Source organism: Macaca fascicularis, chromosome 5, assembly GCF_037993035.2.
Source record: "Macaca fascicularis isolate 582-1 chromosome 5, T2T-MFA8v1.1".
Classification (NCBI taxonomy): Eukaryota; Metazoa; Chordata; class Mammalia; order Primates; family Cercopithecidae; genus Macaca; species Macaca fascicularis.
Genome location: NC_088379.1, coordinates 155,804,027 through 155,823,018, shown reverse-complemented (window position 1 = coordinate 155,823,018; position 18,992 = coordinate 155,804,027). Strand labels below are relative to the sequence as shown.

General features: G+C 35.1%; 1 protein-coding gene across 8 annotated transcripts in view; it reads left to right on the top strand.

Moving 5' to 3' along the window:
* The window catches only part of LRBA (LPS responsive beige-like anchor protein), a 768,738-nt gene that overhangs the window by 108,740 nt on the left and 641,006 nt on the right, over positions 1-18,992 (top strand). For all 8 annotated transcript variants that reach the window (XR_012435154.1, XR_010586615.2, XM_015450901.3 and 5 more), the window contains exons 14-17: positions 3,947-4,115; positions 6,349-6,428; positions 7,717-7,779; positions 10,605-10,702. Coding sequence is in view for 6 of the 8 variants with exons in the window: in XM_015450901.3 (XP_015306387.2) it covers positions 3,947-4,115; positions 6,349-6,428; positions 7,717-7,779; positions 10,605-10,702 (410 nt within the window). In the remaining 2 variants the exon portion in view is untranslated. The remainder of the gene's footprint in view (positions 1-3,946; positions 4,116-6,348; positions 6,429-7,716; positions 7,780-10,604; positions 10,703-18,992) is intronic.

Sequence of the window (18,992 nt, the reverse complement as noted above, 5' to 3'; positions counted from 1 at the left end):
AGGTCTGGATGTGTGGATGTGAAAAGCTTTGCTTTTTGAAAAGGGAGCTACCAGCGATTTGTAGTTTCCATTTATCTTAGATCTGCTCAGAGACCATCTTTTTAATGACCTAGCAGGAGAGATGAATTTTCTTGTCTACCATGGTCCTTTGTGTACTCAACAGATATTTGTTCAGTGACTACTTTATGGTGGTGAGCAAGACAGACTTGATACTTGCTCTCGTAGAATTAGATTTAGTAGGAAAGACAGATGTTAACACACAATTTGTGTGGCTATTGGAGTACATAATGAGTGAATGAGGGAAGGTTTATTCATAATTAGCATATGAGTAATCTTGAGGTCTTTCATTCATCTCTATATGTTGCTACTAAATTCTATTTATTTATTTTTTTGACACAGGGTCTCACTGTGTCACCAAAGTGGGAGTGCAGTGGTGTGATCTCAGCTCACTGTAACCTCTGCCTCCCCAGCCCAGGTGATCCTCCCATCTCAGCCTCCTGAGTAGTTGGGACTGTAGCTGTGTACCACCACACACAGCTAATTTTTGTATTTTTTTGTAGAGATGATGTTTTGCCATGTTGCCCAGGCTGTTCTCAAACTCCTAGGCTCAAGTGATCCACCTGCCTCAGCCCTCCAGAGTGCTGGGATCACAGGTGTGAGGCATTAGGCCCAGCCTCTGTTCATTTTTCTTTTACCACAGTATCATTCTCAATAGACTAACTTTCTCCAGTTTTCCATTTCTTTGTCTAACTTGTCACTATTCTGCCAGAGTTCCAACATGTTCTTTTTTTCATTTGAGACAGAGTCTTGTTCTGTCATCCAGGGTAGAGTGCGGTGGCATGGCCATGGCTCAGTGCAACCTTGAACTCCTGGGCTCAATCAGTCCTCCTGCTTCAGCCTCCTGAGTAGCTGATACTGCAGGTGTGCACCACCATTCCCATTCCCAGCTAACTTTTTACATTTTTTTGTAGAGACCAGGGTCTTGCTTTGTTGTTTAGGCTGGTCTCAGACTTCTGGCCTCAAGCAATCCTCCTCTCTCAGCCCCAGAAAGTGTTGGGATTACAGTCTTGAGCCACCATGCCCAACCCCAATATTTTCCTAAGATATGATTCTTATCATTCCTTAGCCCCAGAAGTTTTAATGGTTTCCCATTGAGGACTTCATGTCAATTATTATTTCTAGATTTTCTAGCTTAAAAATGGAAATATCCTCAGTGGATAGGGAGGTACCAAAAGGTTTCCCTATAGTGGTGGTTCTCAGTTTTGACTGCTAATAGAATAAGTTGGGGTAGGTTTATAAAAACAGACAAATATAGAATCCCACCACTTCCACTGCAGATTCTGATTTCATCAATATGGTGTTACTGGTGGAGGGTGTCCAGGTTCTTGGTGTCTTGAACAAAGAATTGGACAAAATGCACAAGGCCAGGGAAGAATGAAGGAACAAAAGCAGAAATTTATTGAAAATGAAAGTACACTCCACAGTGTGGGAACAGGTCTGAGCATAGGGGCTCAAGAGCCCTGTTACAGAATTTCTGGGGGTTTAAATAACCTCTAGAGGTTTCCACTGGTTGCTTGCTGTAGGCCCTATGTAAATGAAGACAATGCAGTAAAGTTACAAAGTCATTTACTCGGTGTATGCCCTATGTAAATGGAGAGGATATTTCTTGTCATAGCTGTAGTGTTTCCATTTGATTTAGTTCTAGGAAGTCCTTAGGTTCCCTGCCTCTAGACCCTATTCTCCTGCCTCACTGAGATGGGACTCAGGCATCAGTATTAAAAAAAAAAAAAAAAAAGTTTTCCAGTTATTTTAATGTGCAGTCAAGATTGAGAACTGTTGTTCTAACTCTAGGGAAACCTTTATTTCAACCATCATTTTTCTTGCTTGAAATTTTCTCTTGTATTCTGTCTGTCTATTCTACTACTCATCTTCAAAGCCTATCTTAATGCCTACTTTCTTAGTGAAGCTTTTCTTTACGATTTCAGTTTATTCTATAATAATTTATCTGTCCTCTGAATTAATAATATTTCAGAGCTGTATGTTACTCAGTTACATATTGCTTCATGACTTTTTTCATGTTTTGGTGGGCATATTTATTATCTTTGATTTATTTTGCTTAAATATAAGTGTATTTTTTTTTAATCTTTTCAATTGTATTTCAGCTACTTAGGGACAGCATACGTGCCATTATATTTCCATGATACAGTGTTATGCATGTAGTTAGATGTAAATATTTGCTGAAGGACTGAAACAACATGGTTAAGAATTTGAGCCATGTCACATTGTCTCAATGAGGAGTGGATTGGGTCTATCAATTTGAACAGCAGTAGCTACATCAAAATAACATTTTGCAGCAAATCAGTAGATCACAATGTATATGTATGCGTTTAGACACATATATGGTTTTGTGAATTACAATGATCTTCCAAACCCTGCTTTTAAGTGGTTCAGAACCTGCCACTTTTTACCATGTTAGATTTATTCACTGACACTCTAATTGATTTAGCCTTGATTGTTTATCTGTAGGGCACCTGGAAGATAGGTACCTACTTTTTTGCTCTCTAAAGAAATCCCTAGGTGACACTGAGGTACCTTGCAGGTTTGAAAAGGAAAATGCCCTCGTTGTCCAGGAAGGTAACATAAATGTTCAATTATAAATGATCAGTAGTTTGGTCTGTGGTCAAGGGCAGAATATATGTCCTATACTTAAAGTTGTTCAGCTTATAAAATATACCGTCTAGCAATAAAATGAAAAATTCTTGATTTCAACATGAGAGTAGAGCAAAAGCAGTCATTATTTTTGCTGCTCTAAGTAATGGAGTATAGTTGATGAGTTTCAGACCCATAATTTCACTAAAAAAAAAATTTTTTTTTTGAGGCAGGGTCTCACTCTGTCGCCCAGGCTGGAGTGCAGTGGCACTATCTCGGGTTACTGCAGTCTCTACCTCCTGGGTTTAAGAGATTCTCCTGCCTCGGTCTCCTGAGTACCTGGGACTACAGGTGTGTACCACCATGCTCGGCTAATTTTTGTATTTTTTGGTAGAGACGAAGTTTCACGATGTTGGCCAGGCTGCTTTTAAACTCCTGACCTCAAGTGATCTGCCCGCCTCAGCCTCCTAACGTGCTGAAATTACAGGCGTGAACCACCGGGGTGGGCCAATTTTTTGTTGATATGAAATGTGCAGTGGTGGGGTAGCACTTGTATTACTTCTTTCTCTTACATATGAAGAGGTGATATTTTGAAGTTAATATAAAAATATATAACTTCTTATGTATTTTTTAAACTACTTATCAATGAGATTAGTAGAATCCTTTCCAAGTTAGGGGACATTTTACACATGTTGAGAGATTATAATGTTATAATGAAAATGCTAGATTGGAATGTTTCTTGTAATGAGCTACTGTCACAGAATTCTGTTTTTCTAATACTCCTCAGTTAAACTCTATATCTTTTTCTATGGTTTTCTTTTGGTTTAGTTCTATTTGTTTTTTCCTTTTGCGTTACTAGTACTTTTTCTTTGGAGTCATTTCAGCTCCTGATTTTCTGCAAATGTTATATTTGAAAGAAATTCTAGATTTTTCAAACAACTATGCATAGATAGCATAAGTAATAAGTCTATTATAAAGAGGTTACACATGCTTAGGAATAATTGCTGTTGCTAAATAGGAATCACAAAGTTATTTCCATGGAATAATGCAGCAAAAAGTTTCCATATTTGATAATGCTTCTATAAAAGAAGAAATTACCTGGTTTGGTTTTATAAGGAGTGTGTGTGCATGTGCTTGTGTGTCAGTGGGTATGTGTTACCTAATATGAATATTATTATCAGGCTCAGCATTTTACTTTTTGGAAGAAGCATGGTGAAAATAAAACAGCCTGAAAGTGTTACTGGAAACAGATAAAATGCTGGTGGGGTTCTCTAAGTTCTTCATTTTTATTCTGTAGGTTCAATTGATGCTCTATACTTATCTGTCCACGGAATTCATTGGTACAGTCAACATATATAACACCATTCGGAGAGTTGGAACAGTGCTTCTCATCATGCACACGCTGAAGTACTACTACTGGGCAGTGAATCCTCAGGATCGAAGTGGTATTACCCCAAAAGGATTAGGTATATAATTTCTGTCTGTATATTAGTTTACACAAATGCAAATCAGGATTTAATTTTTCTTTTTGTTTTAACCAGTACGATCATATATTTGGGCAGCTTTTCTATATTCCATATGGCAAAATTTTATTTTAATCTCATTGATAATGTTAATAGTTTGTCCTAAATTGTGGTTTCTAGAGTTTAATAACTTGCTACTTGTATGGAAGAATACTACTTGTGCTGATGTGAGTTTTTTGGGGAGCTGATATGACTAGGATGGTTGTTGTAAGGCACTGAAAATGCCAAGAAATTTTTAATTAGTTTTTAGTAATTGATGCGAGACGGATTGTCACAATGAGATTCCTTGAAAATGATGTTTTGGGAATATGGGGGTTTCTTACAAAAGTAGGAGTTATCTGCTTCTCTTAAAGATATAATGAAATTACAAAATATTAGTAATTGTTTTCTTACATAATGAGGACTAACTTGCTGAAAGGGTAATATTCATTCAACATGACCAGCAGTTCATATAAGGGGTCAAAATAAAACTTTTGACATAGAGTGGCTCTTTTGTTTGTAACTATAGCAGTCTTCTTGGAATTGGCTTACATCATAAAGGGAGGTAATCAGCTCGTGTAAACTGGCAGTTTCAGATACAACTTGATACAGGTATTCTGAGTATGACCATAGGACTGAATTTGTCTCGCTGTGTTTACCAGTTCTTCTGTGATGACTGTTTTCACATACTCGCTCCCTTTGTAGTAGTAAGCAGCTGGTCCACTTTCACATCCATAACAGCTTAAATCCAGTGTAAGAGCATCTGCCTATATAAAGTGTTTCCAGTGAAAGTCTCTTTTAGTCTCTCTCTTGCTCATTGGCTTTGATTATATCATGTGCCCATTTCTGTGGTTGTAATTGCTCTGATTGCTTAGAAATGGAGGCATCCCCTACCTTGAAAGACATGGTCTGAAAGTGAAGATGACTTCAGTCACTTGGTAAAAATGAAGGGGTGTTGCTTGAAATTAAGAAATAGATGCTGGGGAGTCAATAACATACATTCTCATTGTAGTAAGAGGCTTTGGTTGTTTAGTGATTTATAAAGATTTTCACATTGGCATACTACTTTTTATATCACTTTCAAAATAAGCTTGGTTTAGCCTCAGAGAATCTGGTATCTGTAATTTAGCAAGCTATGAACTTTTTAAGCTGGCAAGGTTGTGGCAGATCTAGAACCGGGTCAGAATTTTCTCATGACTATTTCTTGGTGCTGTAGGTGTATCATGCATGTACTGTCCTAGGTGCTAGTTTTGTATTCTTGCCTGCCTTTTATAACTGATTAGTGACCTTGGGAAAGTCTCATTCTTCAAATAAGAGAACTGGACAAATTTTGTGATCCTATTCTAACTCTAGTCTTATAGTCTTATTTTTTTTGTCTAGGAATCATATGGAACAAATTTTAAACAATTTTCTTCCTATTTTCATTGATCTGTTCAAGGTCATGGTGGTCCTATGCTTTGGTGGTCTAAGAACTATCTGTAAATAGTGATTAGTGGGGGGAAAATTATAAAATATATGAGCAAACAGGTTCCTAACTTAGGATCTTAGAGCAATGAGTGTTTGGTTTCCAAAAGCTTTCTACTTGGAAATTATATGTTTGAGACATGAAAATTGATTTAATGTGAGCCATGTGTGACCAAGGACTTTTCCAAGCAGAGAAGGAGATGTTAGAGGCAGTCAACATAGTATTTCCCTTCTTCATGAATGATACCGTGTGATGAGGCATTCTTTTTAAGATTTTTGTATTATCTTATATAATGATAACAGTAGAAAAATTTTGTCATACTGAATTCATATATAATAATAATGTTGAAAGTTTAGATTTTCCTTTGTTTTTTTCTTTGTAAACTTCTGTTACCTTACTAATACTCTCAGAGTCTTAAAATAAGTGTATTATTATTGAATACAAATTTTATTTGTTACCTCATTTTTATGTTTTGGACATTCTTTGACCTATTCAAAGTACTTCTTCATTGTAGTTTCAACATAACCTGTATGTATGTTTGAAATATTGTGTATACAGTGCGTGTAAGATTGAACACTTGTCTTTCTAGAGGCATAAAATAGGTCATTCTGTAGGAGACTGACCTTTATGTTTCTTACAAACAAATGGAAAAACTCTTGGGAATAAGAATTTTATACTTTGACAGCATTGAGGTCCTTTAAATACTAACTGTATATGTGTATTTTTTAAAAGATGGACCGCGACCTAGTAAAAAAGAAATACTTTCTCTACGAGCATTCTTGTTGATGTTCATTAAGCAATTAGTGATGAAGGTGAGTTCACATTCCTTATTCCGTAGCATACTGTGTATTGTGGCTTATAATTTCACATGAAATACAATCTTGTTTTATTTATTCTTTGCTTGGTTACTATGGTTACACATTGGAAAATACTTTGAAAGATGTTTCCATGTTTGTTTTGGTTCTTTTTTGGAGCCTATATGGATATAAATTGTTGCAGAATTAGGGATTGGTAGTTGTATTTTATGTTATATAAATTTCTTTAGTAGCTCAAGTGTGTTCATTCATTCCGCAAATATTTACTATGTTTCTGTTAGTATTTGGCACTATACTCCTGAAGGAGGTTTCATTTTTAGCAGGCTCCTTGTACCTGACATTCAGATTTTGAGAAATAGTATTTCTGTATAAATGTACCAGCTAGGTGTATGAGCCTTTAGAAGTGGTCATATTTAGTCCCTTTTCATTGTATTACAGGTAAAGTAAAATTTACCATTCTAAAAAAGGCATTTTGGTTTTATAAGATAGCAATATATAAATGTAGTTGTTACCAATATTTTGTCAGTATTTTCCTATATGATTTTATAATGCTTTATTAGTTGTCACATAAGATTATGGCAAGTGAACCTAACTTTTAGTATACCTTTCAGATTCATATACCTTATTTCCATTTATTTAAAAAAAGTATCCTTTGAATTGTCTTCGTTTTGTTGCTCGTTCCCAATGGGTACTGTTTTTATTTTCCAATTTCTTTTCTTCTTTTGTGTTTTTTTTTTTAAGATTGCAGCTTTTTTAGTGATTAATATACTCATAGAACAGGTTGAAAATTTTAATAATGAGCTCATATTTAAAAGTGCAGTGTTTTTTTTTTCCCCCCCAGTGAAATTACTATTTAATTTTTAGGTACTTGACATTTTAACTTGATAATTTCAGAAACTGTTCATTTTATTCTCCACATTTAATTTAAGTCAAAAAGATGTCTTCTGTATTTAGAGGCGTATTAGGTGTGGATATTACTTTTTAATTTATCATTACTTATTATTTTTGCTGACTTCAGGATTCCGTAGCTTTAGTAAGTAGGCTATCATATTATACAAGGTGTTGAAAACAGGAAGCTGATGTTAAATCTCTTTTGACCTCTACGTGGTCTGGAGCAATGATGTCTTTAGTGCCTCCCCAAATTTTTGTTTTACATTTAGATTCTCTGTTACATTATATTTTTATATTTATAGTAGCTGACCAACTTGACAAATCTATGTATATAATTTCTCTTTAAACATTTTTTTACACGTAAACATAAGATACCTGTATTATGTTTTTGAAGGATTCTGGAGTAAAGGAAGATGAATTACAGGCCATTCTTAATTACCTACTGACTATGCATGAGGTAATATTTGAATTTTATATTTTGAAATTTTAATTTTTGAAGCTACATTAGACTTTTTTAAAAGTAAAAATTTAAAGAAATCTTCAATAATTATGTAACTGTAATGGGGAATAAATGTGTCTACTTAGGAACTAAGCCCTAGCAATCTTTATTTAAATATCCTTTATTACCACAAGATGAATCTTGAGAATCATCATGAAAAGCTTTAAAAAGTACTAACATTGGATTTCATTGAATTAATAATAAAGTATACCAAAGCATACTTTCAGTGTATTTCCAGAAACCGGTGTAACAAATGAAAAAATAGATTATGAAAATGACTAAAAATGATTAGGTTTTAAAAATTCGTAACACAATCTTCCCACTGACTTTACATGTTCAAATATTCAACAACTTATTTATAAAGGGATTTAAAATTATGTGTTTGAAAAGAAGGTTGAAAATTAAATAGGTTGAAATATCTGTTTTTCTTTTTATTTTTTAGTACCAGGAAAACACAATATATGTCAGTTGCAATCTAACTAAATCATCTCTTTTTAGTTAGATTTTTACCTATAATTAGTAAAACTTAGGAATTGATGGAATATATCATAGCATTTTAAATGATAATTTGTACTCCTATATTATAATTAATATCTTGTGAATTAATAAATATATTTTAGTATGGAGTAGTGCCTTCTTTAATTTTTAAATAAGGGATAATGATTGGATCTCTTTGTTAATTCAAGTATAAAAGAATGGCTTAAATTTTGTGAGTAATATTTGACTCAAAATCATTAATGATTATATTTTTTCCTCTTGAATAGGCAATTCTATTAATTTTTAGATTTTTCTGACCAAATATAATATTTTAAGAATTTTCAGGTGAATTTCATGTGGTCTATATATGTGATTTTGTTTTTATTAACCCTAAGGGACTGAATAAAGTACTTTATATGAGGTAAACTGGAAGTCACAGTGATTCCTTATTGTTAGGAAAATTTCAGGTCCTGTAAATAACACTTTCAAAGCTTCAGTGTCCTAGCTCTAGATCATCTGTTTAACTTACTGAAAATTAGGTATATAAGTAGCTTCCATAGCAAAAATTCCAAAGCAGTGAAGGAAAACTAGAGTTAGGGCAACCAAGTAAACTAAATTCTGTTAGCTGTTTGCCTTTTCCTTTTTGGGTCAGTATTGTCCAAGTTGGCTCTAATGATATGCATACATATTGGTGTATGCAACAAAGGTAGTGAAGGATTTTTATGAAGATTTTTTTGGGATCTAGAACTCATGTATGTTCCTGTGCTGTTATTCTGTGAACATTATCAAATACTACCACATATTAGTGGTATGTTGATGAAGTAAACATTTATTGTTTATCTTCATAGTGACAATAGGACTGTATATAAAAACGATCCGGTTATCATTTCCTACAAAGTGTTCTTTTAGAACTAGTTTCTGGAGAGGCACAGTGAATAAAATATTTCAGGTCAGATAAGTTTAAGAAATGATACATAATATCTTGTCCCTACCACTACCACCAGATTTGCAACATTCATTAGCATTTTAGAAGCTCTAATATATTTTTCTGTAATAAAGAATAACCCTTCCCCACAATTTTTAAGCCTTCCTTAAAAAACAATAATGTTGGATATACTGTTTCTATAGGTTATGTTTTACAAAATCTTGATTCAGTATAACATAAAAGGCATGTTATTTCTTTGATTAAGAAATTGTTTTGGGCGGGGCGCGGTGGCTCAAGCCTGTAATCCCAGCACTTTGGGAGGCCGAGACGGGCGGATCACGAGGTCAGGAGATCGAGACCATCCTGGCTAACACGGTGAAACCCGTCTCTACTAAAAAAAATACAAAAAACTAGCTGGGCGAGGTGGCGGGCGCCTGTAGTCCCAGCTACTCAGGAGGCTGAGGCAGGAGAATGGCAGGAACCTGGGAGGCGGAGCTGGCAGTGAGCTGAGATCTGGCCACTACACTCCAGCCTGGGTGACAGAGTGAGACTCCGTCTCAAAAAATAAAAAATAAAAAATAAAAATTAAAAAAAAAGAAATTGTTTTGAAGCCGGGTGTGGTGGCTCATGCCTGTAATCCCAGGACTTTGGGAGGCCGAGTTGGGAGGATTATGAGGTCAGGAGATTGAGACCATCCTGGCTAACATGTTGAAACTCCGTCTCTACTAAAAATACAAAAAATTAGCCAGGAGTGGTAGCAGGCACCTGTAGTCCCCGCTACTCCGGAGGCTGAGGCAGGAGAATGGCGTGAACCCAGGAGGTGACAGAGCGAGAGACTCCGTCTCAAAAAACAACAACCACCAAAAAAAACCAAAGAATTTGTTTTGAGGTCAGGCACAGTGGCTCAACCTGTAATCCTAGCACTTTGGGAGGCTGAGGTGGGCAGATCACTTAAGGCCAAGAGTTCGAGACCAACCTGGTCAACATGGTGAAACCTTGTCTCTACCAAAAATACAAAGATTAGCCAGATGTGGTGGTGCACACCTGTAGTCTCAGCTACTAGGGAGGCTGAGGCACAAAAATTGCTTGAACCTGGGAGGCAGAGGTTACAGTGAGCTGAGATCACACCACTGAGCTCCAACCTGAGTGAGAGAGTGAGACTCTGTCCCTTTGCACAGAAAAAGAAGTTGTTTTGCTATTTTAGGTATATTTGGAGTTACAGAGGTGAATGTGTACATTTAAATAACATAATTTGTTAAAAATAACTATCACAGATATGTCTACTTATATTTCTGATGTTGGAATTTCTATTTCAGAAGTATTTAGTATTCAACTAAGTGGTTTTTTTCATCATTAAAAAAAATTTCTAAAATGATTATAGGATGACAATCTAATGGATGTCCTACAGCTGCTTGTTGCATTAATGTCAGAACACCCTAACTCTATGATTCCTGCTTTTGACCAAAGGAACGGGTTACGGTAAGAGTTAATATATCAAGAGTTTTTAATATATTTCATATAAGGGATTATTTTGGAAATATTTGAAAGCTTCTTAAGTATGAAAAGTATTATTGAAACTTACATATGAAATGAGTTTATAGCTTGAAATGAGTTAAGATTTAAGACCCATTTATTATCATGCATTTTTTTCAATGAATCTTTAATTATAGAGGCTGTGTTACTATTTGTTACTATTTAATTTGTGAAGACAGATAAATGATTCCAGTATTTTGTATGGTGAATGCTATTATAGAGCTACTGTATTGTTGCCTTCTTTAGCAGAATTATCTTTAGGTTGTAGAATAGTATTAAATAGTGTTCAGTTGTAATCCAAGACAAGCTCTCTATCTTTCCTTTAAAATATCACTTCCACCACCTCCCACTTCAGACTCAGCGTTGTATTAGTTTGCTTAGGCTGCCATAATCAAATACCATGATTGGATGGCTTACACAACAAATATTTGTTTCTCACAGTTCTGGAGGTGGGAAGTCCAAGATCAAGATGCCAGTGGGGTTGGTATTTGGTAAAGACTCTCCTCTTGAGTTGCCTACATCCTCTTCCTTGCTGTGTTCTCACGTAGCAGAGAGAGAAAGAGAGCATGAGTGAGCTCTCTGGTGTCTCTTCTTACAACAACATTACTCCTGCTGGATTAGGGACCCACTCTTATGACTGCATTTAACCCTAATTACTTCCTTAGAGACTCTGTCTCCAAATACTAATGGTAGGGTTTCAACATAAGAATTTTGGGTATATGCAATTATTTGGTCCATAACGGTGATCAACAACAAAAACAGAATACTTATATTTTACACATAAGGAAGTTTAAAATCTTTTGTTTAATGAAAAAGTGTCTGGGTGACAAAAGTTTAGCAACTACTTTGCTTAATCATCAGCTACAGAAACTAATTTAATTATCGAGTTATAATAAATTCACACAAGGATTTTTGTTTGTTTGTTTGTTTTTGAGACAGTTCTCACTGTGTCACCCAGACTGGAGTGCAGTGGTACGATCACGGGTCACTGCAGCCTTGACCTCCTGGGCTCAAGGGGTCCTCCTTCCTCAATCTTCTGAGTAGCTGGGATTACAGGCATGTACCACCATGCCCAGCTTATTTTTAAAATTTTTTTGTAGAGACAAGGTGGACAAAGTCTCACCGTGTTGCCTAGGCTGGTCTTGAACTCCTAGGCTCAAACGCACATTGATCTTCTGTTACAGATTCTTTATTTGGTATCTTTTAATGCTCATTCTCTACAAGATAAAAAGTAACTTTATTCATATATTTAAGGGGTTTATTTTCAGCGTTCTCCAGGAAAACAGAACCAATAGTGTGTGCGCGTGCACACACATACACATGCATGAGAGAGATTTATTTTAAACAATTGTTTTACACAATTTTGAAGGCTGGCAAATCCAAAATCTGTAGGATAGGCAGGCTGACTGGAGACCCAGGGAAGGGTTGATGTTGCAGTTCAAGTCCAAAGGCAGTCTGCTGACTGAATTTTCTCTTTGTCCAAGGCAGTCAGGCTTTTTTCTGTTAGGCTTTCAACTGGATGAGGTCCACATACAAAAAATCTGCTTATTTAAATGTTAATCTCATCCAAAAAAATACCTTCAAAGAAACATCTAGAAAAACATTTGACCAAATATCTTGATACCATGGCCTAGCCCAGTTGACACATAAAGTTAAGCATTATAAGATGTAAATTTACAGTTTGTCATTTATTTATAGTTTTGCTATCAAACAGAGTACTCTTTATTTTCCCTTACCACTGTCTAATAATTATTACTTTGAATAAGCTTGCTGTGTACAAGTATTTGTATGGACATATGTTTTCATTTTTCTTGAGTATATGCCATACTTAGGAATGTAATGGATAGGTTGTATGATACCCATATTAACACAAAACAAACGAGGCTTATAAATACTTGTTTCTTTTGTACACATTTCCTATCCAATAACTGAATTTCAGAAAAAGATTTAAGGGTTTGTGTAAAGACCTGGCAGATTTTTTTCTTTTTGGTGCCAGAGTATCTAATTTTATAACCTTATTTTCTTAGTATTGGTGTGGATGTGCTTTAGTGTATTTTGTGATTTAGTGTATAGGATTTTACTACTTTTTATTTAAAAAATAATTTCAAGATAGGATCATAGACATTTAAAAACTAGTAAGAAGAATTATTCTGTTGAAAATCTGGACAAGGAAAGTATAATTTATACTTGTGGTCTTCGTGTGTGAATTTTTGGTACACAGCCTTATCTCAGTTTCACTAGGTGTGAATAACTTCATTGTCCTTGTAACTAACTCATCTTAGCATTCACATTTTGTACTTTTTAAAATTCCTTAACTTTGCTGCCCTTACTGCCATTCTTTGTAATTTATCCATTCCTATTTTAAAAACCTAGACCTTTTTATCACTGGAATGTTTCCACATCATAAATTTAAAATTCCAATCTTACTCTTTAATCAAAATCATCTATCTCTTGTTTTTCTAATATTGCCCTTTCCAATGCTCTTCAGCCTCATAGTTACCTTCTGTCCTGTGATCTTGCTTTTTTTTTATCCTAGTGTGTCATACTACATCTGCCATTGTTTACTTTCTTCTTGGCCTGGTTATTTGCTGGAAGTGGTTTCTAACAAGAACTTCCATCTGCCCTTGTCCTGTTAGATTTGCTTTTGAGAATTCTGATCCTGGATTAGTCTAGGTAGGCACACTCTAAGCTAAACCTTGGCTGGTGGGGAAAAGTCATGCAGTGTTGTGTGTTGAAACTATTATAAATTCATGATCTACACTTCTACCATTGTTAGACTTTTCTTTTATTTATTCCTTCAGATACAATTCTAAATTTTTATAACTCTTCCTGTTAGCAGTGACAGCCTTGTCTACTTAATTAGAGCTGTTAGGAGGGAATTATTTCAACTTCCAATTTTTTTCCCCAAAGGTGTATTTTAGAGCACGTTCTTGTTTGCTTACTTCTAGTACGGTAGTAGTAGATAAGGTCTTCTTCCTGTTTATGGCTGCTCTTCCATTGTTGCTCTTGATCATATTTATTTTTATTTTTTCTATTTTATTTTTATTGCTTTCTTTGGCTGACTCTTCTATAATGGTTTGTCTTTATAAATAACATTTTGTTGTGGCACTGTCACTCTCATTCTTTTAAATACTGCCTATGGTTACTTTCCTGCTATAACCACAGCTATTCTCATTCTTTTAAATATTGCCTATGGTTACTTTCCTGCTATAACAACAGAGTCAAAGAGTTGTAACAGAGATGATATGGCCCATAAATTCTAAAACAGTGGTCCCCAGCCTTTTTGGCACCAGGGACTGGTTTTGTGGAAGATAGTTTTTCCACAAACTGGGGTGGGGGGTGGTTTCAGGATGATTCCAGTTTATTACATTTATCATTTGATTCTCATAGGGAACATGCAACCCTAGATACCTTGTATGCACAGTTTACAATAGGATTCTACTCCTATGAGAATCTAATGCCACAGCTGATATGATAGGAGGCGGAGCTCACGCAGTAATGCTTGCTGGCCTGGTGCTCACCGCCTGCTGTGTGGCCTGGTTCCTAACAGTCCACAGACCGGTACAGGTCTGTTGCCCGGGGACTGGGGACCCCTGTTCTAGAATATTTACTATTTGATCCTTTACATAGCAGTTTTTTAACTCCTGTGCTAAATTATTCCAAATTTTTTTTTTTTCCTTTAATGGTTTAAATCTCCTTTCCTTCTTATGTTTAATTTCAGGGTTAGGTAAAACTATAGCAAAATGCATCTTTTTTTTTTTTTTCATGCAATACAGATGTAAACAAAATGCATCTTTTTAGCTATATGGGAGTTTGTGATAGATTTGTTTTTTTTAGTTTTGAAAGTATAATTTATTACCTTAACATTTACTTGAAACCATTTATTACTTCAAAATATTTGACTTGATGTAGATTTCACTAAGTTTTGCCAGTATCATTTTTTAGTAGCTTTATTGTAACATAATTGACATACAGTGAACTGCACATAGAAAGTTTTGACATATATCTAAATCTCTGAAACCATCACAACAAACAAGATAATGACAAATTTGTCATTACCAAAATTTCTTATGCCTCTTTGTAATCCCTCCCTTATACTGATCCCTAGGCTAGCACTGATCTGTTTGTTGTCACTGTAGATTAATTTGGATTTTCTAGAATTTTATATAAATGGAATTATGCAGTATGCGTTCTTATTTGTCTGACTTCCCTCAGGATAAATTATTTTCAGATTCACCCATATTGTTTTATTTCCTTGTATTGTTGGATATTATTTCATTATATGCATATATCACAATATTTAGCCATTCACTATTGATGGACATTTGTTTCCAGTTTTTGGCACTTGAACACAAGCTTGCTGTGAATATTCATGTACAAGTATTTGTATGGACATGTGCTTTTTTATTTATCTTGAGTATGTACTTAGGAATGTGGTGGCTGGGTCATATTGTAGGTGTATATTTAATTTTTTAAGTAACAGTCAAACTGTTTTTCAAAGTGATTGTAGTATTATGTATTCCCACCAGCAGTGTATAAGAATTCTGTTTGACCCATAATCTCACCAAGTTTTGGTTTGGTCAGTCTTAAACTTCAGCCATTCTAATAGGTGTGTGGTAGTATCTAATTCTGGTTTTAATTTGCATCTCCCTCATGATGAATTATGTCCAAGTCATCATCTCATGTGCTTATTTGCCATCTGTATATGTTTCTTTGATGAAAAGTTCAAGTCTCTTAGTTATTTTTTAAATTGCTTTTTGTGTCCTATTTAATAATATTAAATCTTTTTTTTTTTTTTTTTTTTTTTTTTGAGATGGAGTCTCACTCTGTCGCCCAGGCTGGAGTGCAGTGGCCAGATCTCAGCTCACTACAAGCTCCGCCTCCCGGGTTCACGCCATTCTCCTGCCTCAGCCTCCCGAGTAGCTGGGACTACAGGCGCCCGCCACCTCGCCTGGCTAGTTTTTTTTTTTGTATTTTTTAGTAGAGACGGGGTTTCACTGTGTTAGCCAGGATGGTCTCGATCTCCTGACCTCGTGATCCGCTCGTCTCGGCCTCCCAAAGTGCTGGGATTACAGGCTTGAGCCACCGCGCCCGGCCAGATTATCTTTTCTTTATCGAATTACCTTTGTACCTTAGTTAAAGATTAATCAGCCATATATATGTGGGTCTATTTTCTGTTGACTTATTTATCTTGATGCCAAACTCACACTATCTTGATTACTGTAGTTTTAAGGTGAGATAATAGGAGTCCTCCAACTTTGTCCTTTTTTTTCCACAGTTGTTTTTGTTATTTGTATTATCATATGAATTTTAGAATTGGCTTTTCAGTTTCTACTGGAAAGCCTGCTGGGATTTTCATTGGGACTATGCTGAATCTGTAGTTTAGTTGGGGGAGAAATAACATCTTAATAATATTGATTCTGGAGCATGAATGTAGTGTCTCTCTATTTAAATCTTCTTTAATTTTTTTGAGTAGTGTTTAGTAGTTTTCACTGTACTCATTTTACATGTCTTTTGACAGATTTATCCTTGAGTATTTAATATTTTCTGATGGTATTGTAAATGATATTTTTTAATATAAAATTTTTCATTCATCGCTACCATTTGTAAATTGATTTTATATTTGATCTTGTTTACTTCAATCTTGCTAAAGTTCAGTAGCTTTATTTGTACATTCATTCATTATGATTTAATTTTTCTTTTTTTTTTGAAATGATCTCTTGCTCTGTCACCCACGCTGGAGTGTAGTGGCTCCATCTGGGCTCACTGCTACTCTGCCTCTTAGGTTCAAGCAATTCTCCTGCCTCAGCTTCTCCAGTAGCTGGGATTACAGGCACCCACCACCATGCCCGGCTAATTTTTGTAGTTTTAGTAGAGACGGGGTTTCACCATGTTGGCCAGGTTGCTTTTGAACTCCTGACCTCAAGTGATTCATTATGATTTTCTGTGTAGACATTTTGTCTGCAAATCAGTTTTATTTCTTTTCTTCTGACCTGGTTGTTTTAAATTTCTTTTTCAGGCCTGACTGCAATGGCTAGAAACCCCAGTACAATATTGAATAGATAAGTGGTGAAATGGGCAACGTTACCTTGTTCCCGACTTTAGGGGAACAGTGGTCAGTCTCTTACCACTATTTATGATATTACTTGTAGGTTAAAACAATTTTTTTTTTCTTCTTCAATACCCGGACTGAATTTGTAGGTTTTTTTGCAGATGTCCTTTGTAAGTTTGAGGAAATTTCCTTCTCTCAGGATGCTGGATTTTTTTTTCCCTTTAAATCGGGAATGAATGTTGGATTTTTGTCAAGTGCTTTGTTTGCTTCTAGTGAGATATCATACTTTTACTGTTTTTTAGTTGTTAACATGGTATATTTCATTGACTGGCTTTTAAATATTAAACCACTTCCTGGAATAAAATTATTTAGTAATTACATGTTACTGTTTTTATATATTGTTGAATTCAATTTGCTAAAGAATTTAAAAGAATTTTGTATCTGTGATCATGAGGACTATTGGTGTGTAGTTTTCTGTTCTTGTAATTGTCTTTATCTGGTTTTCATCTCAGAGTAAACAATGGTCTCACAGAATGATCTCTACTCTTCAGTTTTCTGGAAAAGTTTATATAGAATTGTTATTATTTATTTTTTCAATGTTTGCTAGAATTTACCAGTGACGTTATCTAGGTGTGATTTTTTTTGTGTGCCTGGGGATGTTATTAGGTGTAAATTCAATTTCCTTAACAGATACAAGTTTATTTAGGTGATCCATTTCTTCTTCAATGAGCTTTAATAAAGTGTATTTAATGTATCTTGCAAGGAATTGTCTGTTTCATCTAAACTGGAAAATTTATTGATACAAAGTTGTTTCCTTATTTTCATTTAAATATCTCTAGAACCTGTAGTGATGTTCCCTCTTTCATTTCTCATATTGAAAATTTCTTTCTTTTTATCCTAGTCATTAGCCTGGCTGTAGGTTCATCAAATATATTGATTGTTGCTGTTTTGAGATCTTTCTTCTTTTTGAATATAGGCATTTAGCGATATACATTTTTTTCTACATACTTTTATTCTCATCTTATTTTTATTCTATTCAGAATACTTTTTATTTTCCTTTCTGATTTTTTGTTTGCGTGTGTTATTTAGAAGTATGTTGCAGAGGCCGGGCGTGGTGGCTCAAGCCTGTAATCCCAGCACTTTGGGAGGCCGAGACGGGTGGATCACGAGGTCAGGAGATCGAGATCATCCTGGCTAACACGGTGAAACCCCGTCTCTACTAAAATAATACAAAAAAACTAGCCAGGTGTGGTGGCGTGCGCCTGTAGTCCCAGCTACTCCGGAGGCTGAGGCAGGAGAATGGTGTAAACCCGGGAGGCGGAGCTTGCAGTGAGCTGAGATCTGGCCACTGCACTCCAGCCTGGGCGACAGAGCGAGACTCCGTCTCAAAAAGAAAAAAAAAAAAAAAAAATAGAAGTATGTTGCAGAGATCTTTTTGTTTTGATTTTTAGTTTAATTCTGTTGTGGCCAGCAAGCATTCTTTGTAAGACATGAATCCTTCTACATTTATTAAGCCTTGTTTTATGGTGCAGAATGTAGTCTATCTGGGTAAAGGTTTCATGTGCATTGGAAAAGTATGTGTTTTCTGACATTGTTGGATGGAGTGTTCTATAAATGTCAATTAGGTTGGTTGATAATGCTCTTCAGATCTTCTATACCATTACTAATGTATTGTTTAGTTGTTCTGTCACCTACTGAAATACAGTTATTGAAATGTCTGAGTAGTATTATGGCTTTTTCTATTTTTCTTTCTTTGTATTTCTATCATTTTGTGCTTCATGAATTTTAAAACTGTTATTACATACATTCATATTTATGATTATTATGTCTTCTTGGTGAATCAATGCTTTCATAATTATGTAATTTTCTTTTTTATCCCTAGAAATATTTCTTGATCTGGAATTTACCTGTTTGATATTTAATCCAGCTTTCTTTTGCTTTGTGTTTGTATGGTATATATATATTTTTCCATCTTTTTACTTGGTAACGTTTCTATGTTTTTGTATTTAATTGAATTTCTTACTGATACAGGGTGGTGGTTAGTTTTATGTGTCAACCGGACTGGGTCATGATGCTCAGATATATGGTGAAACATTATTTTTGATGTTTCTATGAAAGTTTTTTTTTTGTTTCTTTTTTGTTTTTTGAGAAGGAGTCGTGCTCTGTCCCCCAGGCTAGAGTGCA